This window comes from Mercurialis annua, linkage group LG1-X (genome assembly GCF_937616625.2).
Source record: "Mercurialis annua linkage group LG1-X, ddMerAnnu1.2, whole genome shotgun sequence".
Taxonomy (NCBI): domain Eukaryota; kingdom Viridiplantae; phylum Streptophyta; class Magnoliopsida; order Malpighiales; family Euphorbiaceae; genus Mercurialis; species Mercurialis annua.
Genome location: NC_065570.1, coordinates 51,978,178 through 52,002,421, shown reverse-complemented (window position 1 = coordinate 52,002,421; position 24,244 = coordinate 51,978,178). Strand labels below are relative to the sequence as shown.

The following is a 24,244-nucleotide window of genomic DNA, read 5'->3' as shown; positions in this document are numbered from 1 at the left end:
AGGATTATTAACCTATAGTTTTAGCAGAAGAGCATAAACCATTTGAACTACAACTCCATTTCTTTTTTGGGTTAAACAGGCGTCGTTTGTGTTGTATTTAGCAAATTCCATAATTAATTGATTAAACTACTTCACCTGTTAACTAGAGTATATGCTACTCCCTCCTTACACAATTTGATAAATGAAAAAGCTGGTTTTTATTTTAGATGTTACAAATCATAAATTTTAAAATAAATGTTTTTTTATAAAGTTGATTAGATGTGAACCTTTTAAATAATCATCAATCTGCAGATTCTGCACTGCAGATCGTGTCGTAACTCTGCCTGCAAACTTGGTGCAAAATCAAGGTGCGGACTTATACCTAATATCCGACAAAAAAAACTTATACCTAATGGTACACAGCTGCAAACTGAAATTTCAAAAACTCAATACAAAACCCTATCATATGCAGATTCAAAGAACCAAAAATAGTTATATAAACATGATACAGAAAGGGCGAATTGGATTTAATGATAACTTCCTCTTCCCCTCCCTCTTCCCCGTCCCCTTCCTCTTCCTCTTCCTCTTCCCCCTCCCCTTTCCCTTCCTCCCCGACCATGTTCCATTCCGTTATTCCAATCGGCATCTTTTTCATAACTGAACATGCTCATTCGAATGTCGTCAGTAACATTGTTGTTCATTCCCATCTCCACCGAACGGTTCTGAACAAGATAGAATTTGTATAAAATTAGAACCAAAAGCATACAACAGCTATGGTTGATAAAAGATGCAAGGATACTAACATATGAATCTTCCATATCGAGTTGGTGTTGAAGTTTCCATGCAAGGTCCACATCGGAACTAGTATCTGGAAGGTCATTTCTCGTTGGAGGCTTCGTCTCGGATTTCCTCTTTTCCCACTCATCTAAAGTGAAAACTTGTTGCTCTTCTTGTTTACCCTTCCCATTGTATCTCCGGCCTCTAGAATGCCGACCAAATTGATTTGGAACATTCATTTTTTGTAGTAGTTTCTGAGATGCTGCTTGATTTTGAACAGGCATTGATTCAGCCACTGCAAAGTAAAAGCAAAATTAAGCAGAAACGTCAAAAAATAAGGAAAAAAGATATCAAAACCCCTATTTCTTGCTTTCAACCCCAAAAGCATCGATGAAATTTTATGAATTTGTCTTTATTTCATTTTAAAAAAAACTACATAGAACTAAGTGATTCAAAATGTTCATTGGTCTATGCATATTATATGAGACAGAGTGTCATCTCTGCTCCTTGTGATGCATATCAAATTCCTGATGTCCAGGCACATTTTCTTCTTTCTTGCTGTGAAGTTGCACACGTTGGTTAAGTAAATGCCATTTGCTTGCAGTATGAAAATGAAATTGCAGCATTGCAATCGCAAGCAAAATGGCAGTGCCATAGACAAGATAAAGAAAACTAGAAAATGTAAGTTCACACCTTCCTTTTGTCTTGTCTCAGAGGTACTTGACTTTTGTTCAACATTTTCTGGAACAACATCATCTGCATTCTGTAGTATACCAGTAGGCCTAGCTTCAATATTCCCTTCAGGCACGTTGCTCCTGGAAGTGGACTCCAAGCAATCTACAAAAGAGTACAATATAAACATTAATAGATTTAGTTTGATATTGATTGTCCAGTAAACGATCTAAAATATCCAATGCATCATACTAGCAAACCAGAGGAGAGGAAAGAGGAAATAACCACTATTTGCACCAAACTTTAATCATTCTAGCATGAAGAGAATCTTTTCAAGACAAGTTTGTGCACTTTCACTTGAGAATCAATCCTATCCAACACAAATGTACTTTACAATACATGCTCATGCTCCCATACAGAGGCAACATGTGCATGATATTTCCTGTCGAGCAGGGTATAGCAACAAAATGACGATGTCACTATAAAAACACAGATATTTAATTCCTAATATAATTCATTAACTCAAAAGTTCAATGAAATTATAGTCCTGTGATAGTACTGAATTTATGTATGTAATTTTCTGGGTTCAAAGATATAGATTAAAAAAAGAGTCCAGAATAAGACATCTGCTCATCTATGGGAAATAGTTGCATTATTAACATTTTGATGTTCCCCAAAAAAGAAATCTCTCGCATTCTCCGTCTAAAAGTACTTTTTTAAAGTTCACTTGGATATTTTGCATGCGGAACAACATTGAAAGTCAATAATTACTTAACACATGCATATATCCAGAACATCGCAATCAAAGAGAATAATACCATTTCTTTTGTCAAAATTGGGAACTCGTTGCTCTTCTTCCTTCCCCTTTTGTTTTTGCCCTCTAGCATACTGATTCGGTTGACTTGTATTTTGAAAATGTTCCCGTGTAGCTTGATTATGAAAGCTGCCAGATTGAGCCACTGTCAAAAGTACATTCAGAAACAATACTATTAAGAAACAAAGCAAAAATGAGAAACAAAGTGAATAAACTCGATGCTCCTGTTACAATAAATCTATTTTCTTCCTTGAATGTAGGTTCTTTACATCAGTAATTTGCAAGCTATTATACAAGGATCTGATTGTATGCTCCTAGGTCAATGAACATACGCTAAACAAAACAAATATTTGGTTCCTTCTCCTTGCTTATGGAGAATAAACTACCACACCTTGGGCCCCACCAGTACTCAAATAAAGGATGTTCCACTCACATCATAGAAACGATATTGGATTATAAAGCATCTGCTGCACCATAACATTATTATATGATATAATTCAAGTGGCAAATAATACAAAGTTATGTCTGAACCACCTTCCATCAGTGCTAGCCATTCTCCAATCTTTTATTTGAATAACTTTGTTGCCTCGCTATCAGCGATACTACGATATCTTTGCTGTGTATCTTACACACAATAGTGCATAATTGCAGCAATAGGCACGCTGCTATTGGATGAAGAAGCAAAGAAATATATGCACATAATTAACCTTTGTTCAACAATAATTGAAATGATAAACAAGTTTTTAGCTACCATCAAAATCCAGCATAGTATGTCATGCATAAGAAGATGCGATGCAGTATATGCTACACTTACCCTAAGACCACAGGGCATCGATAACAAAGACAACTGTAGTGGATTAGATGTACAATCAAAACCATCAAAATACTAACCATGATGAGAAGAACGGTGAGAGAGTGCCCCAATTTCCAATTTCTCAAATTGCGGTGGACCACTGGTATCAGTCTCATGTGATGATCTTACTGCTGAACGGGATGAAGTCAAATATTTTCGATTCATTTGCCATTCTTCATAAAGTGGTTGAACAACACCTCCTAGAAGGGTTATCAACTTAGCATTCAAGCATAATATACCACTCTGTATAGGAACTTTATTTTCAAGTCGGACCTGCCAGGAAAGAGGCAGTAATTAATAAAAACATGATATTACCTTTCCCGCCAGTACAAGGTTCAGGGTTATAGATATGAGTGTAAACAAGTCAATCCTAATCTTGGGCCCGAACTTGAGTAGTTCTTGTACTAAGCCGGGCGACTTTAGAGTATAAAATACTCAACTCGAGAAGTTCGTGAGCTTAAATGAGTACTTGCAGATTACTATATTACTAAGTTTATCCTAAATATGTATCACAAAAAATGTCAATTCGAGCACAAGCTTGAGATTAATGAATCATGTTCAAGATTTTATTTAGTTTAATAAAAGAATCTATTCCAATGATAACCGAGGCAAGTTTGAGTGACAAAAATCAATAGAACTCAATCAAGTAGTCAAGTTCCGAACCTAGAGTTTTTGAGTAGATTAGAGCTCATACCTAGCACCATATTGAGTAGTAGTAACATGAAGAACACAACAAAACAATTTCATGGAAAAAAATTATAAACACAAATTCCTACACAAATGGAAGAACACGACAATCAACATAACAAAACGAATGAGCAATAAATATTATACCTTAGTACCGGGAATAACATCATTAGGAATAGAGTGTAAATGAGAGTACTCAATCGCAGTTATTTCACTGTGACCGTCGGTAAAAGTAAATTTCAAGAGTCGCCGATTACTTGAATCCGAAAACCCCTCAATGCTACTCACAGATATATCTCGCACAGAAGATATCTAAATCAAAACAAAATAAAACTGAGTAACCAAACAGAGCCTTAATTTGACAGAATAGGAAAAAAAAAAGGTGAAAAGACAGAATTGAGAGTATATAAATACCTGAAGAATTTTAGGTCCGTGAAGATGAGTAATTTTATTACGGAGGAGGAGGCTCGGTTCGGGTAAGGATTTAGCTCCGATGGATTTAAGGTCCATGTTGAGAAGCTCCGATTCAACTGAGTTGGCGATTGCTGACGTGTTACTAATATCATCTGATAAAGCTCTTTGAATTGTGATTAATGCTAGTAGTTGGTTGTTTTCTTCTTCGATGCACCAGCCTCTGGTTTTTAGGGTTTGCATTACATCTTGAATTTCTTTACTTGAACTCTCTCCCTCCATTTTTGTTGTGTTTGAGCAGCTGTGATTTTAGTTAGTGAAATTATTTGTATTGTTTAATTAGTGATTTTGAATGTTTTTGACTTGGGAATTTCCCATAGATGAATACCCAAGCCCGTTTTTAAGTAAGCCTGACTATAATAGGAATATGTAGGCACTGGGCCTTTGGAAAATGAAAAGATTAAGCCCGCACTATCTTTCATTTAAAAAAGAAATTAGGCTAAGCACTACGAAAAGAAATATTTGTAAAGTTTAGAGATTTTTAGACAAATACCCATAAAATAGTAAAATAATGTAATATCCCGTAAATTTAAAGAAGTAAATTATTTCACGAAAGAAATAATTTATAGGACCGGAAGAGCGTAAATTAAATTTAAAAATAAATTTAATTTATAATAACTCCGGAAATATAAAATAGCTATAAAAGTTAAAATATAAAATTTTGATATTTATATTTTAACTAACGGAAATTAAAAAATACATATAAATTACAATAAAATAATTTATAATCTCATGTGAATTGTTTTGGAGTCAATATTTACGAAATATTTTTAAGAAGTTATCCTAATATTTTATAGAATTTGGAGATAGGAATTTTATTAAGTGGGTCTAATTTAGCCCTAATAAATCTTAAATGATTTATTAAAAATAAACTATAGGTCCCATGAGAATAAAAATTACGTTTTTATTTTAATTACGAATTATGGAATTCATGGTTAAATAAAATTCGGAGTTTGTTGTCCATTTTAATTACGGACGAATTTAAAAATTTGGATTAAAGTACCGCGTAAATATCTAAGGGCTAGTTTGGCTTTTGGCCAAACTATATAGTATATAAACAATAAACTGAAAATGCGATCCAGCTATATTATTACATCTGGTCATACGAAGAAATGTTGTGGCAAAGATAACAAAGTACAAGGAGTGACAATTATTTGAAAACGATATTGTGTGAAAAAAGAATTGCTTGGCACATGGCTAATTAATAGCTACCGTATAAAAATCAACTACCTATCAGTTTCCATCCTACAACTCTTAAAACATTTTTTTTGGACAAAGGATTAGTTTCTCTCAACTTCGCATAAATACTAAAAAAATAAAAAAATCGATTTTTTTTAATATTTTACCATTTCTTATTAAATCCACCCTTCTGTAAAAAAATTGATTTCATACACTAAAATATGAGAATGCAACCTTAATTAGAAATTTTATTGGTGCGTGTATTGTATCGGGAATAACTCTCCTCAAATTCAAAATTTCCTCCATTTTCCTCAAGTCCACTTGGGTGAATGACACATGATAATAAAAATTATTATATTAAATTAAAATTTATTTAGGTGTCATCCATTTAAATGGATTTGAGAAAATTAAAGAATTTTAAATTTGAAAGGAGTCATTTCCGTTTGTATGTATGAAAATACAATTAATTAGGGTAATGGTGAGACGAAAATGAAAGATATTGAATTTTTATGATTGATCCTTTTGAGAATATTTTCTTTTGATATTGCGTATAGAGTAGAAGGTGAATTGGCCATTTTGTCCCCTTTATTTTCTTTTAAAGGAACAACTTTCACAACTTTTGGTTTTGGTGGAATTGGTTTCGCAATTTTCATGTCATATGAATAACTCTTCTTTTTTATTTAGGTGGAGCCTTGGTAGTAATAATGAGGAATAAATATTTACAACTGCAAGGCCAACTAATTCATACTTTAAATATTAGTACTAGTTTGTTCAATTGCAAGGAAATATCATGTAGGCTAGGGTGGTTGACCGAAATTGGCTTAATTAGCACACACAAATTCAACAGCACAACGTGGCATAGGAAAATTCTTTAGATTAGATTGTTGGTGTTCCTCACGGTCAACAAAACATAGGGAAAAGGTGGTTGTTAAATGACTTGATATACCTATTCTCAAGCAAGTTCAATTCATGATGTTGGCTCAAAAATCAAACCGAAAATATCCAGTGATAACACAATACAATATGAATAACAGCAAAATATAAAAAAAGCCCGTTTTACACAAACAAAACACACAAAGGGGTAAAACCGAACACCCAGTCAATCTACAAACAGTTAAAATACATAATAATCGAACATTCTTACGACACATGAAAGACCGAGAACTAATTCTCGACCGCTCATAGAATGCAAACAAAGGATCGAGTCACTGACACTCCGATGACATAGGTAATCAAAGTGCACCTAACCAACATACGTCTAACTCGGCAGGATGGGATCACACAAATTTGCTGACGCAAAAAAGGCTCTGACATTACCATGGTATGTTTTTGCCAACGCACTCTGTGTTGTCCACCACATTCAAAGAAATAACATGTCTGCTCCGTCAGCACCCCTCTAACAAACTGGTATACGTCGGCACCCTTATAACCAATGAGGACGCATCATCACTTTCTAACACCTAGAAAGATAAAATCATAATAAATATTATTTTTATAATATTATTTTCTTTTTGTTCTTTCTTTTTGTAATTCATCATCTAAAATTTAAAAATATTTTATTGATTATTGATTTTGTTTTGAACTGAATCCTACTAAATATGTTATATATACGGTTCTAGATCCTATATCGAGCTGCCTTAAAAGCATGCTAAATCAAAAAAATCAAAATTATAACCTCCATGTAAAGTGTATTCTTGAATGTTAATACTATAATTTTATTACATTTTAGATTATTTATAAAAAAAATAGTACCTTTTCTCTTTTTAATTATTTAATCACGCTTTTTAAAATTTGGTTCAAAAGGTCCCATTTCTATTTCTTGACGTTTTATAGACCAATATTATTATCCGGTGTTATTTTATCTATTAAAAAGTTGAGAAAAAAGGGCATCGATTGATTAGTGAAAAATATTTTTGAGTCGAAAATGTCGAAAAAAATAAAAAGTTACCCTTTTAATTTTAAAAAAATATGTTCCAATTCCTACAAAATTGAAAGGTGAAATTTTATTTTGGCAGAAAATATCCCTTAATTTTTTTAGAACTATTCATCCAAAAAAATCCAAAATCTTTTCGTATTTTTCTAATTAGAATTATTTTTTTAATTTTGTCAATTGTAGTCTAATAACTATAAGTACATTTTAATTGTAGCAAAATATTCAATTTAAAAACATATTTATCAAAAATAAAAAGTTAATTTTTTTTATCAAAATTATACTATGATTAATAAAGTTAAAGATTTAGTTATAATAAAAAAAGTCAGAAAATTTTTACCTTTCGAGAAGAATTAACGTTTTTATTTGTAATTTAGATAATAATTTATTAGTATTTTGAATAATATTTTGTTTAAAATTATATTAATTTTAATTAGTATATGATTTTTGTAAGTAGGCTTTTGATTATTTTATATTTTTTTCATATCTAGTATTTTTTTTTCATAGCCAGTATTTATTTATTTTTTAATTAATATATATGATAGGTATAAAATAATATTGTATTTTAAATAATTTTTATTATTATCAATCCTTTAGAATCAAACTTTTATATTGAAATAACAAATTTTATAGCGACCAAATTAAATTTTAGTGCAGTTGTAAAAATTTCAGTTTAAAACATTTTAATTTGGCTTAATTACTTAAACAAACTCTCACCTTTAATTTTTTTTCGTTTATACCCTGACCTAGAAAAATTGTCACATATATTCATGATCTTGTCTGTATGTTTCACCTCTACCCTCGAGGTATTAAATTTATCTCTTTTCATTTGAAAAAAGTTTAAAATAGTCCTTCATTTTTAGTATATATTCTAATTACACGTCAATGTTATTAATTATACAAAAACACATTCTTCTTTAATAAAATCAATTAATGATAATTATTTAATTATTTCCGACCTACAACCGTACTCCAATTTTAGAATCCGCTATCAAAATTAAAAACCATAAAAAATTCTTTAAACAAAATTAATTTTTTTTTAAAAAAAAATCCACCCACCATCAACCGTCCTCCTTCCACAGAAGGAGGAACCATCGTCCTCCTTCCATGGAATGAGGAACAGATCTGTTCCTCCTTTCCATGAAGGAACACGATGTTCCTCCTTTCCAAGGAGGAACACGCTGTTCCTCCATAGAAAGGAGGAACAGCGTGTTCCTCCTTCTATGGAGGAACATGATGTTCCTCCATGGAAGGAGGAGCAACTACTCCTTCTTTTCCGGCATCGGTTCTGAAAGTCGATTTTTTTTTAAATAATAATATTAGCAGTTTTTAAATTGGAGTATAATTGTAGGTTGTAATATTTTATTTAAATTAAAAAAAATAATTAATTTTAGCATTTATTTGAACGTTTTTAAATATGAAGTATTTGTTTGTAATTTTTTTATTAGAAAAAAGTATAAAATAATCCTTATATTTAGTTGTTTTTAATAAATCATCTTTTTTTTGAAATTTGGGGTAGAGGTGAAATATAAAGATAAGGTCAAGAGTATATGTGACAATTTTCCTAGGTCAGAGTATAAACGAAAACAAAATTAAAGGTGAAGGTTTTTAAGTAATTAAGTATTTTAATTTTCATTTCAGTTTCGGAAATTTGTCAACTTTTAACTCTTCAATTACTTCAAATTTTCTGCTTATGTAATCTTTCTCATCTTCCTTCCATTAATCATCAAGTGTTTCCATCAAGTTAAAAGAATGCGTTTAAAAAAAATTGTAAGAAAAATTGTACTCACATTTTCAGCAGAATCCTCCCAACGCTTATAATATTTCAACTCTAGCTTGTTTGTAAAAGGATGCTGATTAGTAATGCATGGATTTATAGGTGGACAGTTAGAAGTTGTAACTAAACTAACCTACAAATTAATTATTCTAGTTAGCTTCACCTATGTAAAGATTAAGAGCAAAAGACCACTTTGATCCTTGTATTTGTAGGTCCATACTCATATAAATTAACTTAATTTATTGCTATAATTTAGTTTATATTTTTCTAGAATAAACTTAATTACATTTACTTCTTTATTTCTAAATCGTGTCGATATTTATATTGGCAACATTGATCGTGCTATAATTGTTTTCATCTAAATGTGAGTTTACAGCCAATGTTTTTTTTTTTTGGAAATAAAAAAGATGGAAACCATATTTTATTTTATTCTTTATGAATATGGTTAAGGGTGAGCAAAATATACCGCTGAACCAAATTACCCAATTGAACTGGTGAATTTTAGTCAGTTTAGTTATAAGTTTGAGTTCGGTCGGGTTGGTTTTGATAAAAATCTCGGCGATCTGTTCGTTTTGAAATTTGAATTATCTAAATTAACCGAACCGGCCGAATAAACTATTTTTTTATTTTTTTTAAATTTTCTTTGTATTTTTATCAGTTTTAAAAGAACCAACAAAATTACGGACCTATTCAGTTCGGTTCGTTTTCGAATAATTTTATTTCTTTTTTTCGTCATTTATTTTTTATTAAGAGTGTCTTATTCTTACTTGAATTTAATCTCGAACTGAATTTGAATGTCAATTAAAGATATTGTGATGTTCACGAGTCTAAACGAGTCTTATATATTAAAATAATAGTTTATTTTTTTATTATATTGATTACTTCTAAATTTAATACCCGCACGCCCGCCCGCCCCCGCACGCGCCCGCCCCCGCACGCACCTGCACCCCCCCCCACCGCGCACCCCCCGCACGCACGCACGCACACACGCGCGCGCGCACACACACCATATTAATTAGTTGAATTTTGTATTTTATAGTGAAAAAATCAAATGCATGAATATGATATTTTTTATTCTTTATTCAACTCGAGTCGAGTTTAATCTCGAGCCTGCAAATTATTATTTTTCAAAGTTAAGGGCATGAAACTGTAGGGGCATGAATCAATATATAAAAATAAATTAAATTTATTAAGTGATTAGATCTCATAAAAAAATATAAATATCTATGTATATATATTAAAAATAAATTTAAGAACTAAAATAAAATTTAATTATATGTATTAAGTCCTTTGACTTGGTTGCCTAACATTAAAAATGAATGCGATAATCAAAATATTAACGAAAATAAAAGTGCAGGATCATATCGTTTGATTTTCAAATAAGAGAGATAAAACTGTAAATTCTGATAAATATCAAGAATATCCGAGTAATTTGCTCTAAAATTTAACATATATTCTTCTAAAATCTAATCCAACAAATAAATATAAAACATAAAACATAGAAAATAATAATAAAAAAAAATATTAACCAGGAAGAGGTATTCAATTCATATCTCGTTTATGTGACATTTTGGCTACACCGATGAACAAAATTCCATTAATAAGAGAATTCAATTTTTTTTTGTTTCTATTAGATCGTTGAAATGCTTCAACCATTGTAATTTAATCAAATGACAACTTTTATTAAAAAATTGATAGAAAACATCTAACATCAAAATGAATATCTAAAAAGTTTTCATATTTTTTTAATGTTTTAGAATCTTAGCTAAATCAAAAAATTGACATATAAGTTAAAGAACTTTCAAAATAAAAATAAAAAAATGGAAGGAACCTTTACATGCAAATCAAAATATGTTGATCAAATTAAGAATCTTTAATATACACTTAAAATTGAAAAGGAAAATATACCATCACTTGGAGCTTTTATTAGATAAAAGCTATGAAATATGTATATCAAAAGTGGAGGCGGCGGATTTCCGGCTAAAAATAGCCAAAAATCATCTTATTTAAATTATGAAAATAATGTTTTTTTAGAGATAAAAGAGAGTATTTATTTGCATGGAATTTTTTTTCTTAAAATAGTCAATACCTAATAATAATAAGTGCCAATTTGTTTATTTTAGTATCAAAAAACTGAATATGAAGAGAAAAAGAGAGAAAAGCTGCGGGGGAGCTATTTACGGGCAGAGCCGTTCGTCCGCTCTAGTTAGAGATACATTTTTTTTTTATAATTTTTTAAATGATTGGTATGAAAAATAGTTGATTACAATTCTATGCTTGAAAGTTTGTTTCTCGGATTAATATTTTTAGCTACGCCATCGGAAAAAAAATAAGGCTTAATGGAAAAAAAAACCCAAACCTTTACTACTTGTTGCAATTATATCCAAACCTTTTAATTTTTGCAATAATATCCAAATTGCATTATTTTGTTGCAATAATATCCAAATTACACTTTTTATGTGATTTTTTTTGAGTTTTTTGCCATTTTTGGGGACTTTTACTATATTATTATACATCAAAACATAATAATATCCTAATAATCTTAATTGAAAACAACAAATTTAGCCATCAATTTGACTATTATTGCTACAAAAAATGCAATTTGAATATTATTGCAACAAAAAAAATGCAATTTGGATATTATTGCAAAAATTAAAAGGTTTGGATATAATTGCAACAAGTCGTAAAGGTTTGAATTTTTTTTGCCATTAGGCCAAAAAATAACTAGTAAGAACGAATAATTATGTTGTGACTTGTGTTTATGTCTGTGAGAATCAAAATCTGAAAGTTGCAAGTCCTTAATAGCAACCTCATAGGTACCAATAATTTATTGGCATTTTCATGATATGTAAAGATGCCATACTAATTTGCAATATTGTTTTTAAATCGGTGCCCCTCAATTAATGTAAATGCATGCATAGAATACGTTCACGTACTAAGTTAGTGCTCGAACTTCTCTGAATTGTCACTCTCATATCCATAAAAATAGAAAAAAAACACTTCCCCGTAAAAAAATATTACAGCCAATCTTAGGAAAGAACATCCATCGAATTTTTCGTCATATATTTTTATTAAAATTAATTATAAATTTAGCCATACATTTTATCTTACTAGTTTCGCATTACGTGCTATGCACGTGGCTCGTAACGTAATTTTTTAATGAACATATTAGTAAATTTATTATAATTATATCAATTTTTTTATTTATAATTAATATTAAATTAGTTAAGAATTTTTATAAAAGTAAATATAATATATTCGGTTATTAATTTTTTATTTATTTTATAATAACCATAATTAAATAATTAACTTAATATTATTAATAATATCTTTAAAAATAATAAGATAGATATTTAAATAATAATAGTTGACCAAATACAGTATTTTAATTTTGTAGTTCAATCAAACTAAAAGATAGGCATTCCTACTAATTTGGAGACAATTTAGCTATTTTTTACATACTAAAAATTAAATTGGAGATAATTTAGCTACCTATTCTAATTAGGACTTTAATTACAATAGTGATCAATTAAATAATTAATTAGTTAATGACCATAAAACCTTTATTTAGTAGTAAACTGAAAAGGATTATTCAGTAAATTTGTCTGTCTCCCCCCCCATCCGTGCTTTTATATATAGTATAGATAATGATAACATAATATTTTAATTTAATAATTCTAAATAGTTTTTTGAAATTGTATTATTTAAAATATCAATCGAATTTTTGATATTATTTATTGATTTTATTGCATCCTTATTTAATTTGAAATTAAAAGACTAAATTACAGATTTTTCACGTAGGTAAAAGATAGTGAGTTCAAAGCTCACCGTAACATCATATACTCGATAGGTTATAAAATTCTTTTACAAGCGCAAAAATTCCCCTTCTGAAATGAGAAAAAAAGAAAGGTTAATCAGTTACTAATACTGCACTTCATGAAATAATGTTATTAATTTTAAAAACTTGGCAGACTAAAATGACATTACAGTAAACTCCAAGGACGTTTAAGGATTAATCAAAACAACTTTTTACCGCTTCCTAGCCGTTTTAATGTCAATTCCATAACGCTTCACATATCCAACGCGCTCTGTTACTCAGCGGAAACAGCCAACCTATCCAAAACAACCACACCGAAAACATCAGACGTGGCAAATCTACAAAGCGAGTGATTTATATTCTAGTACGCGTGAGAGAGTGAGTTAAGAAAGAACACCCGCCAACTTTGTCTTTCCCGCGGCTATTAATGAGGCTTCTCTGCACCACAGCGCTTTAACGTACACAACAGAGTGAACACAACACACGCACAGCGAGTAGAGAGAGAGTAGAGAAATAAAACAAACAACAACAGTAAAAAATCAAGAGTGAAGATGAAGAAGAAGCATTAAATGAAACCTCAACTACTAATTTAATGGACTACAACAATTATCTACTACTACTTCACATTTCCACTCATCAACATTTAACACAATAAAAACACACTCTCTCTCTCTCTATGTCTCTCTGCAAATACTAGGGTTCGTTTTTGTTTTTTTAGTTTCAGATCTGATAAATAATAGTGTAGAAATGTGGAACTCGGCGGAGAATGCGTTTGCGAGAACGCCGTCGTTTCGAGAGCAAGGAGAAGACGAGGAGGCTCTCCGTTGGGCTGCTTTAGAGAGGCTTCCTACTTACGATAGAGTGAGGAGAGGTATTTTTCGGAATGTTGTTGGTGATCATAAGGAGATCGATGTCGGTGAGCTTCAATCTCAAGAACAGAAACTTGTACTTGACCGCTTGATCAACTCTGTTGATGATGATCCTGATCGCTTTTTTGACCAGATGCGACGACGATTTGATGCGTAATTTTCTTGCTCTCTTCTTTTCAACAATTTGATTGAGTTTTACCTTGTCTTTTTTTTTGGATGAATGAGTTTTATTTTGTTGATTTAGGAATTTAAGAGTAGTTCATAGTTCATACAGTTTGCGTACAGTTTGCTTTAATTTTTTTTAATTGAATAGTGAGTTCTTGTTTTCTAATACATTTTTGAACTAAAATTCGACTGGATCACAGCCATTTTTTTTTCTTTACTTTTTTGGCATTTTATCGATTTAGTGTTTGACGGTTACAACTGACGTGACACGTTACCTACGGATGGATTTAATTATGTCTCTAGTTGTAATTTTGATCAGTTGGTGACCTCACTTTGACTATATTAGGAAACAACTCTTTTAATTAGACGAACTAATCTATCTAGTTATCTAATTTATTTTTTTCTTGATTAATACAGGTCTTTATCTGGATAAATCATCTTAGCAATTTTATACGTCACTTTTGACATGATTAGATTTCTTTTTTTTTTTTTTATGGAAAAAAAAAAGATTTCTTTTTAATATTTTTTCTCCTTTTTATTGAAGGAATTGAATTCTACTAACTATGATATATGGGAAATAAAAATGGACTAAATTAAAATATTATTGGACTTCTCTTTCTTATTATTTAGACTTTTCGAATGCAATTAATAGATTTAAAATCTGCCATGTTTGCTCAAGTAACAACGGAAGAAAAAAAGTAAACACTTTGAGTTTTAAAATTTTGTTATGTAGGGTGTGATGTGTGAAAGTGAAACGTAGCATCATAATAGTAAAAAAACTACAGTCTTGAGCATAATATAATTGCTTGAATGGGTACAATACAGCAATTAATTGACAACTTACAAGTTAGATAGATTTTCCCTTTTAGTACCTGTTATTCGGAATTTTTTTATGATTTTATAAATGATTTGTTTTTATTTTAATCACAGAGTTCATTTAGAATTTCCAAAGATTGAAGTTCGGTTTCAGAAATTGACAATTGATTCTTTCGTACATATTGGGAGTAGAGCACTTCCAACCATTCCCAACTTTATTTTCAACATGACTGAGGTAGAATCATTAGCATTCTTACAGCATTCAAAGAGTATAAATTTGCTAATTATAGTTCTAACTTTTTTTGCCGTCTTCGTGAAGGCATTATTAAGACAGCTGCGGATTTACAAAGGAAACAGGACTAAGCTAACAATTTTAGATGATCTTTCTGGGATCATTAGACCGTCAAGGTACATTTTGAATTTTTTTGGTACTAATTGATGAGTCTGAGCCATTTGTTTTGTGTTCTAAGCTGTAAGCCTTATGCTTTAGATTAACACTTCTATTGGGTCCTCCGAGCTCTGGAAAGACAACACTTCTCTTGGCTCTCGCTGGTCGTCTTGGGCATAACTTGAAGGTATCCACATTATTTTCTTCCAAATTCTTGGTGTATAAGAATAGTCAATATGGTCGATCAAATGAAGCCATTGAAATAATTTTCAATGATTGATTAAAGCCATCCCATAGAGATCCAGCTACATCTGTTGTATGATTTGAAATCTCATTACTTCTACAGTTTTTCACTGATGGGTTTTAAAGTTGAATCATCTAATGGTGAAGGACGTTTCACCATTTCTTTGCCTGATTTCACTTGCTGATTAAATATTTGTGTCAAGATGTCAGGAAAGATTACATATAATGGACACGGTCTAAATGAGTTTGTTGCTCCAAGGACGTCAGCTTATGTCAGTCAACAGGATTGGCATGCGGCGGAGATGACTGTAAGAGAAACTCTAGAGTTGGCAGGGCGCTGTCAAGGCGTTGGATTCAAATTCGGTAGGCTCAGAAGTTCATGCATATGCCTCCTCTTCTTTCCTTCTTGATTATTCTCTGCATTCTATTGGTAATCCAAGAGGCTCCCGAATGTGGATCTAGCCAAGGCCTTTGCACATGCTTATTTAATTTCTGACGTAAAAATATTCGTACCAGATATGCTTTTGGAACTTGCAAGAAGAGAGAAGATAGCTGGGATAAAACCTGATGAAGATCTTGATCTATTCATGAAGGTAATTGCCCCAGTAAACTATTGAGATAAGTGGTAACTAACTAGACACTCGTGGTGAACCAACATATACACTTCTACTATAATAAGTTGAATTCATTTCATCTTTATAACATTTTTATTCATGACTCACTCAGTATAGCTCACTACTCATTTTCACTCACTATAATCACAACTAAATTCATTTTCATATGCAAGTTGCAACTCTCTTTGACTCACCCAATTCATAAATATATATATATATATGTGTATATATATATGTATGTATGTATGTATATTACTATTGCAAACATTTTGTCACTCGTGCAATTTCCTTCACCAGTCATTGGCTTTGGGAGGGCAGGAGACAAGCCTGGTGGTGGAGTACATTATGAAGGTATTCTCTATATTTGAAATAATGTTTAATGAGCCTCTGCAATTGTAATATTTCAAATTTCCGTGTCGTATTTGAAATAATGTTTATGCATCATTTGTCCAGTTTCTTATGTAAATACATAATTTACTATTTTGTTTACCCTGAAGCTCTATGGGAAGTGATAATTCACCTTCCGGTTGTTGAATATTTATTCATCTAAATTCTTTCTTCTACTCCCTCCTCCATCTACCTTGCTGCAAGTGACATTACTGGAGCTGCTAATCCAAGATCTTCCACGGCTAGCTTTGGGGCTATAGCCTCTCTTTGCAACCACAAAATGTTATCCAAGCATAAAAATGTACAATGCAATTCTTTGAATAAATGACGTTTGAGGAATCTCTTGCATGTATTTGTGTTAAATTTATGTACCATTGCAAATTGGACTAGATATTTAAACATCTTTGGTATACTGATGGAGGGATTACTTACCTTGAACGCTTCACTCCATCTTGGGGGAACGGAAGAAAAAGTTCATATTTGAGTCTCTTGGGAGGAAAAAAAAGCAACTGTCTGCAGGATTCTGTACTATGTTTTCCCTCAATCAGCAGTTAATTATTTATTTCTGTTTTTCCGAAAGTTTATACTCATGTTTCAAATAGCACCATGAAACATTTGGGTTCATGCATGTGCAATAAATTGAACATGGAAGAAAGCTATTTATATATTTTCGGAAAGCTTGATGATTGCCACTATCTTTCAGTTTATGTTCACATTATGTTAGGATCATGTCATGTGAATGTATTGTAGAGAACTGCTTGGTCGTATGCTTGAGTATAAAAGGTATGAAACAACCAGTGCCAATTGAATTTGAAATTGAATTTTCTAACATTTAAAGTACCCTGGATTTTTGCAAGTCGACAATGTCCTAGAGTCTGGTACATTACAAGTCTTTTCCTTGTGAGAAAATGTAATTCTTAATTAGTTTCTCGATTCCATTCATAAAATTTAATCTGAAGTGCTAAAGTACATTTGACAAAGATTTTAGGGTTGGATATATGTGCGGACACGTTGGTGGGAGATGAAATGCTGAAAGGGATCTCAGGGGGGCAGAAGAAGCGGCTGACTACAGGTGTCTATCAACTTTCTCTTAGTCTCTGGCACATGAGTGTAGGGTGTTCGTGTTTTTTTCTTTGAGAATAAGGCTTGCCATGTAAATTTTTTTAGGTGAATTACTAGTTGGTCCAGCTAGAGTGCTATTCATGGACGAAATCTCAAATGGGCTTGATAGTTCAACCACTTATCAGATCATCAAATATCTCAGGCATTCCACTTGTGCCCTTGATGGGACTACTGTGATTTCTTTGCTACAACCTGCTCCTGAGACTTATGAGCTATTTGATGATGTTATACTTCTATGTGAGGGCCAGATTGTTTACCAGGGACCCCGTGATACTGTTGCAGAATTCTTTTCCTATATGGGATTTCGTTGTCCTGAAAGAAAGAATGTGGCAGATTTCTTGCAAGAAGTAAGCAATGAGGATCTTGAAAATGTAACATCTGTACTATATCATTTGTTTTATTGCTCTAACCCGTTATCTTACAGGTTACATCAAAGAAGGACCAGGAGCAGTACTGGTCTGTTGCTAACCGCCCTTATAGGTACATACCTCCAGGGAAGTTTGTTGAAGCATTTCGTTCATATCGCATTGGTAAAAGTTTGTCTCTGGAGCTGGAAGTTCCATTTGATAAACGATATAATCATCCAGCAGCATTGTCAACTTATCGCTTTGGTGCGAAGCGGAGTGAACTCCTTAAGATTAGTTTTAACTGGCAGAAACTGCTGATGAACCGGAATTCTTTTATCTATGTTTTCAAATTTGTTCAGGTATTAATTGTTGACCTTATTACTTGAATATTAATTTTAGGGAATAAGAAATAAATTATTGTTTTTCGCTAGGAGTTAGCTGGATCTTAATCACTCAAACACTTTAAACTCATTTGCATATAATAATAATTTGAGCCTATGTATACAGTATACCCATGCTACATATATGCAGTAGGTGCTATCTGTTTGTCATTGTGTTCATCTGCCACAACATAGTACACATCCATTTAATGCTTGGTATTATGAAATGTTTTGCAGCTTTTTATTGTTGCTTTGATCACAATGAGCGTATTCTTCCGCACAACTATGGATCATAAAACAGTGTTTGATGGAGGCTTGTATGTTGGATCACTATATTTTTCGATGGTTATTATTCTTTTCAATGGATTTACAGAGGTTTCAATGTTGGTAGCAAAGCTTCCCGTGATTTACAAGCATAGAGATTTGCACTTCTACCCAAGCTGGGCTTATACAATTCCAGCTTGGCTCCTAAGCATACCAACTTCACTCATGGAGTCTGGTATGTGGGTAGCAGTTACATATTATGTGATGGGTTATGATCCTAATGTTACAAGGTAAACTGCGGGTCTCTAACTTGATGATTAGCTTTTGAGTGGCCTTTGTCACTTGATTCTTTAATTGTTGGAGTACTTTGTCATTTAATTTACGTCTTTAATTTGCAGATTTTTTCGGCAATTTTTGTTATATTTCTCTCTGCATCAAATGTCTATATCTCTATTTCGTGTCATTGGATCGTTGGGCCGTAATATGATAGTTGCTAACACCTTTGGATCTTTCGCTATGCTGGTTGTCATGGCTCTTGGAGGATACATCATTTCAAGAGGTAAAACAGAAACTTTCAGCAGCTTTGTTTAGCTTTCTGTCTCATATGTTTTAGTTGTTTGATTTTTTGTGACAGAATATATACCAAGCTGGTGGATATGGGGTTTCTGGGTTTCTCCTTTGATGTATGCTCAAAATGCAGCTTCTGTAAATGAGTTCCTTGGACATTCTTGGGATAAGGTTTTTATTGAGTTGCTCCATTTCTTATGAATCTTTTCACTGCTTATTTTGCTGGTTAAGCATGGTGATTATGTATGGACAGCAAAAGTCTAAATTGTTATAACTTGAAATCAAAATGATGTTTTGTGTGACAAAATTTCGTATATGCGTGAGGATATTTCCTGTTGATTGAGTTTTCTACTCCATATTATTCCAGTAAAACTGCTTTTGTTTAAGATAAAGACCTCTTCACTCATTGCTTAATCAAAATGATGTTTTGTGGGGAAAAACTTCTTGTAGCCTTTCTTGGTAGTTATTACCAGTATCCTTACGACTGTTTTTAGCTCTCCTGACCCTGGACTATAACATTTATACGTTGTTCGTTTGGAACTCCTAACGTAAACCAGACTCTTGCTGGGTTTTACTAACTATTATGGGAGTATTAACGATGTTTTGTTATAAAAATTCACACTTCTATTTGAAAGCTTATTGTTCCATGTCCCCTGTTGTTTTTGCAGAAAGCTGGAAACAATACAATGTTATCATTAGGTGAGACAGTACTGAAAGCACGCAGTTTGTTTCCAGAGAGTTACTGGTATTGGATTGGTGTTGGTGCTTTGCTTGGATATGCAGTTTTATTTAATTTCCTGTTTACTGTCTTCCTAGCTTATCTCAATCGTAAGCCATTCCCAATCCTAAATTTCCTTATGCCTAAAGATTATGGTAACAGATAAGTCATTGTACTAAAACAATGCTCTTTTTCTTTTTCTTTTCTTTTCTTTTTTGGCAGCTATAGGGAGGCAACAGCCTGTTGTCTCCAAAGAAGAGCTTCAAGAGAGAGATAAAAGAAGGAAAGGTGAAAACGCTGTTATTGAACTGAGAGAATACTTGCAGCACTCAGGCTCAATAAATGGTTTGTGGACTGCATCTAATCCTGGATTTTACTATGTTGCAATTACTGGCACGTATGAATCACAACTAACTGTTTGAGCTTTCATTAATAAATCCTAAATTGTGGGCAGGAAAATATTTCAAGCAAAAAGGCATGGTTCTCCCATTTCAACCTCTTTCCATGTCTTTCGAAAACATCAATTATTTCGTGGATATTCCTTTGGTATGTACAGATCTCATTTTCTTCATATTCTTGATATTTTGAAATTGCAGCTACCTTATTCTACTGTTCTCCAGGAGCTAAAGCAACAAGGAGTAGTAGAAGACAAGTTGCAACTATTAGTTAATGTTACCGGAGCATTTAGACCTGGTGTGCTGACAGCATTGGTTGGAGTCAGTGGTGCTGGAAAAACCACCCTAATGGATGTTCTAGCCGGCAGGAAAACTGGAGGGGTTATAGAAGGGACTATTCATATATCTGGTTATCCCAAAAAACAAGAAACTTTTGCAAGAGTTTCTGGTTACTGTGAACAAAATGATATTCATTCTCCCGGCTTGACCATTCTTGAGTCACTCCTTTTCTCCGCGTGGCTCCGATTACCATCAGAAGTTGACATGGAGACACAACAGGTACTATGAGTATACTTCTGTTCCTTATGGTTGGTCGGTGGCCTGGGGCTGGGTTTATTTGACTTCATGAGGTTAATTTTTTTCAGGCATTTGTTGAGGAGGTGATGGAACTTGTGGAACTCACATCTTTATCTGGGGCTTTGGTTGGTCTACCTGGAGTGAATGGTCTTTCTACAGAACAAAGAAAAAGGTTAACAATTGCCGTTGAGTTGGTTGCCAACCCATCTATAGTATTCATGGACGAGCCCACTTCAGGTTTGGATGCAAGGGCGGCAGCCATTGTGATGAGGACTGTGAGAAATATTGTGAATACTGGGCGGACAATTGTTTGTACAATCCATCAGCCCAGCATAGACATCTTTGAATCTTTTGATGAGGTATGGATTTCTTTGTTTGTATACCCATCAGCCTCTAAAGCATTTTTATCTTTTCTGAGATGCAAATTTCCAGAAATCAGAAATTGAAACCTGTCACCTGTGGAAGAACATATATTTGTGTCATAAAATAAACAAATACTCAAGAACTTCAGTAGATTGTATATTTGCATTTACACTCGTTAAGATAGCTCGTGTTAATTTCACATGTGATGTGTTACAGCTTTTATCTATGAAGCGTGGAGGAGAGATAATTTATGCTGGTCCCCTTGGGCCCAAGTCTTGTGAGCTCATCAAATATTTTGAGGTGAGTTTTTAAATTTTCACATGCCCTTTGCTAGTGTATCTGTGGTCAGCTCATTGTAAAGATAGCATTGAACTTTGACTCGATATCTAAATGGTATTAATATATCTCTGCTACTCTGTAGGCAGTTGAAGGAGTGCCAAAAATCAGGTCTGGATATAACCCTGCTGCCTGGATGCTTGAGGTTACATCCTCATCTGAAGAAAATCGCCTGGGTGTAGACTTTGCTGAAATATACCGAAGATCAAGTCTATTTCAGTATGTTCAATTTCTGCTTATGGTTTACAAGTTGTGAAGTCCCACCACAGTTCCTTTTCTTGTCTCTCTTTAGCTTATTTGCTGTTTTATTGCTGTTTCAGACGGAATGGAGAGTTGGTTGAGATTCTTAGCAAGCCAAGTAATAATGCAAAAGAACTGAATTTTGCATCGAAGTATGCTCAGTCGTTCCTTGAGCAGTTTCTAGCTTGTCTTTGGAAGCAAAATCTATCATATTGGCGAAATCCGCAATACATTGCAGTTCGATTTTTCTACACTGTCGTAATCTCAATAATGCTTGGAACAATATGTTGGAGATTTGGATCAAAAAGGTAATTTTCTTTAAACATAATCAAAAAGAATTTTTTTAACTCCTTTTTTTTTTTGCAATTTATTATGATGGTCTCTTACTTGTACTTCTGGCATTAGCATTAATTCCTTTATGACTTCTCTATGCAGGAAAAATGACCAAGAACTATACAATGCCATGGGATCCATGTATACAGCGGTCTTATTCATTGGAATTACCAACGGATCTGCTGTTCAACCTGTTGTTTCTATTGAAAGATTTGTGTCTTATCGAGAAAGAGTTGCAGGGTTGTACTCAGCTCTACCATTTGCCTTTGCACAGGTTTACTGGACTTCTACTTCTTTTTATTTATATTCGCAGAAATCCGTATGTATCTGAAGATTGGGTGTTTTATTTTCTTTCATTGTGCAGGTTGTTATTGAGTTCCCTTACGTTTTTGGACAAACAGTTATATACAGTTCAATTTTCTACTCTTTGGCAGCATTTGAATGGACTGCTCTTAAATTTATTTGGTACATATTCTTTATGTATTTCACTATGTTATACTTCACTTTATACGGAATGATGACGACTGCTATCACACCAAATCACAACGTGGCCTCCATCATCGCGGCTCCTTTTTATATGCTGTGGAACCTTTTCAGCGGCTTCATGATTCCCTACAAGGTAATAAGTGATTTCTGTTTTTGCTTCTTTAATATGTCTTATCGACTTTGCAATTTTTAGTATGCTATGTTGCACGAAAACTTCCCATGTTCAACATTTTGACATTTAATTTCTATTTTCGAAATTGTTTCTGAAACTCGGGAACTCTATTTTATTTTTATAAGCTAGTGTTATAAAAGATATTGTTTTGCCGAGTTTTGCCATTTTCTATTCCGGCATTTCCATTTCCCTGCTATATAATCATTTGTGTTGTTAACCTTAGCATTTTTTTCCTTTTCTTTGTAAAATTTTATTACAGAGGATTCCTGTATGGTGGAGATGGTATTACTGGGCAAACCCTATAGCCTGGACTCTATATGGCCTCCTGACTTCACAGTATGGTGATGATGACACACTAATGAAAATGTCAGATAGGGATGAATTGATACCTGTAAAGCAAGTTCTCAGGGAAGTTTTCGGATTTCGACATGATTTTTTGGGTGTAGCCGGTATCATGGTCGTCGGGTTCTGTGTGTTTTTTGCAATCATTTTTGCATTTGCAATAAAAGCCTTCAATTTCCAAAGGAGATGAAAAAGTAATTCTATGATTAATAAAAACGTCATTTATGTTCCAGAAGCATTGCCTGCGATTAGTATATTTAACTTTCTGGAATGCATCATTTGTTTAGTTAGAAATTCTTGTAAGTGTAAAACAATAATAGTTATAACTGGCGTATAATCGTATAGAAATATATGTCTAAAATGTAAAGTTACATTTCATTATTGGCTTGTAATAATTGAGCTATATTTTTGTTTCATATTTATTTTTAGAACTAGTCGTACTTTCATGCAATTGCGCGGATCAATAAAATATAGTAATTTGTATGTTTGTTATTATATGCTTCTCTAGAATATTTATTGTATGTAAAATAGAGAAATATCATTTTAGACAGTGTTTTGAATTTTCATATTATAAATAATATTGATTATTTTGTTGTATATTACTAATGAAATATTATTAGTAAATAATTGGTGCAAAAAAGTAGATATAATTTTGCATAATCTATAAAATTAATTTAATTTAATTTAATTTAATTAAAAAAATTCAAAGTAAATTTGATTTTATTTAATTAAGGGTTAATGTCAAAAAAAATCACGAACTTTACACATTTTCTCATTTTAATCACGCAGTTTAAATTTTCTCATTTTCATGCACGAACTATCACTTTTTCTCAAATTCATGCACGGTGCTGAGGTGGCACTCATTCATTGGTCTAAAATAACCTCCACCTCAGCGAATTACACCAATGGAGAAGTGACACCTCAGCACCGTGTATGAATTTGAGAAAAAGTGATAGTTCATGCATGAAAATGAGAAAATTTAAACTTCGTGATTAAAATGAGAAAACGTGTAAAGTTCGTGATTTTTTATGACATTAACCCTTTAATTAATTCTAACTTAAATTAATTATAATAAATAATTATTTTACAATATTTAAGGTACTTTTTATGTTTATCTTTTATACATTATAACAACACATGCCAACACATATATGAATTTGAAAAA

General features: G+C 32.4%; 2 protein-coding genes and 2 long non-coding RNA genes across 5 annotated transcripts; 1 reads left to right on the top strand and 3 right to left on the bottom strand.

Moving 5' to 3' along the window:
* Positions 1 to 335: 335 nt before the first annotated feature.
* On the bottom strand, positions 336 to 4,516 carry LOC126655502 (uncharacterized). Its single transcript, XM_050349722.2, has 7 exons — positions 4,197 to 4,516; positions 3,930 to 4,094; positions 3,134 to 3,368; positions 2,247 to 2,387; positions 1,450 to 1,593; positions 783 to 1,051; positions 336 to 701 (listed from the first exon to the last, which is right to left on the bottom strand). The coding sequence occupies exons 1-7, from the start codon at positions 4,473 to 4,475 to the stop codon at positions 507 to 509; spliced, it is 1,428 nt and encodes a 475-aa protein (XP_050205679.1). The 5' UTR covers positions 4,476 to 4,516; the 3' UTR covers positions 336 to 506.
* Positions 4,517 to 6,471: 1,955 nt separating this feature from the next.
* LOC126660452 (uncharacterized) lies at positions 6,472 to 9,194 on the bottom strand. Its single transcript, XR_007635361.1, has 2 exons — positions 9,153 to 9,194; positions 6,472 to 6,892 (listed from the first exon to the last, which is right to left on the bottom strand). It is a non-coding gene; the product is annotated as an uncharacterized LOC126660452 (long non-coding RNA).
* Positions 9,195 to 12,929: 3,735 nt separating this feature from the next.
* LOC126681246 (uncharacterized) lies at positions 12,930 to 13,442 on the bottom strand. Its single transcript, XR_007641362.2, has 3 exons — positions 13,354 to 13,442; positions 13,173 to 13,252; positions 12,930 to 13,026 (listed from the first exon to the last, which is right to left on the bottom strand). It is a non-coding gene; the product is annotated as an uncharacterized LOC126681246 (long non-coding RNA).
* Positions 13,443 to 13,485: 43 nt separating this feature from the next.
* On the top strand, positions 13,486 to 23,495 carry LOC126681234 (ABC transporter G family member 32). Of its 2 annotated transcripts, XM_050376731.2 has the most exons (24): positions 13,589 to 13,978; positions 14,921 to 15,041; positions 15,126 to 15,214; positions 15,297 to 15,381; positions 15,641 to 15,800; positions 15,954 to 16,030; positions 16,349 to 16,402; positions 17,420 to 17,510; positions 17,606 to 17,907; positions 17,985 to 18,266; positions 18,525 to 18,841; positions 18,950 to 19,110; positions 19,186 to 19,289; positions 19,787 to 19,946; positions 20,059 to 20,181; positions 20,291 to 20,382; positions 20,457 to 20,789; positions 20,876 to 21,166; positions 21,387 to 21,470; positions 21,592 to 21,725; positions 21,827 to 22,054; positions 22,182 to 22,353; positions 22,444 to 22,698; positions 22,997 to 23,495. In XM_050376731.2, the coding sequence occupies exons 1-24, from the start codon at positions 13,704 to 13,706 to the stop codon at positions 23,267 to 23,269; spliced, it is 4,263 nt and encodes a 1,420-aa protein (XP_050232688.1). In that variant the 5' UTR covers positions 13,589 to 13,703; the 3' UTR covers positions 23,270 to 23,495. The 2 variants fall into 2 exon arrangements, with proteins under 2 accessions (XP_050232679.1, XP_050232688.1); XM_050376722.2 differs by having other exon boundaries at positions 13,486 to 13,978; positions 14,921 to 15,214.
* Positions 23,496 to 24,244: the final 749 nt, after the last annotated feature.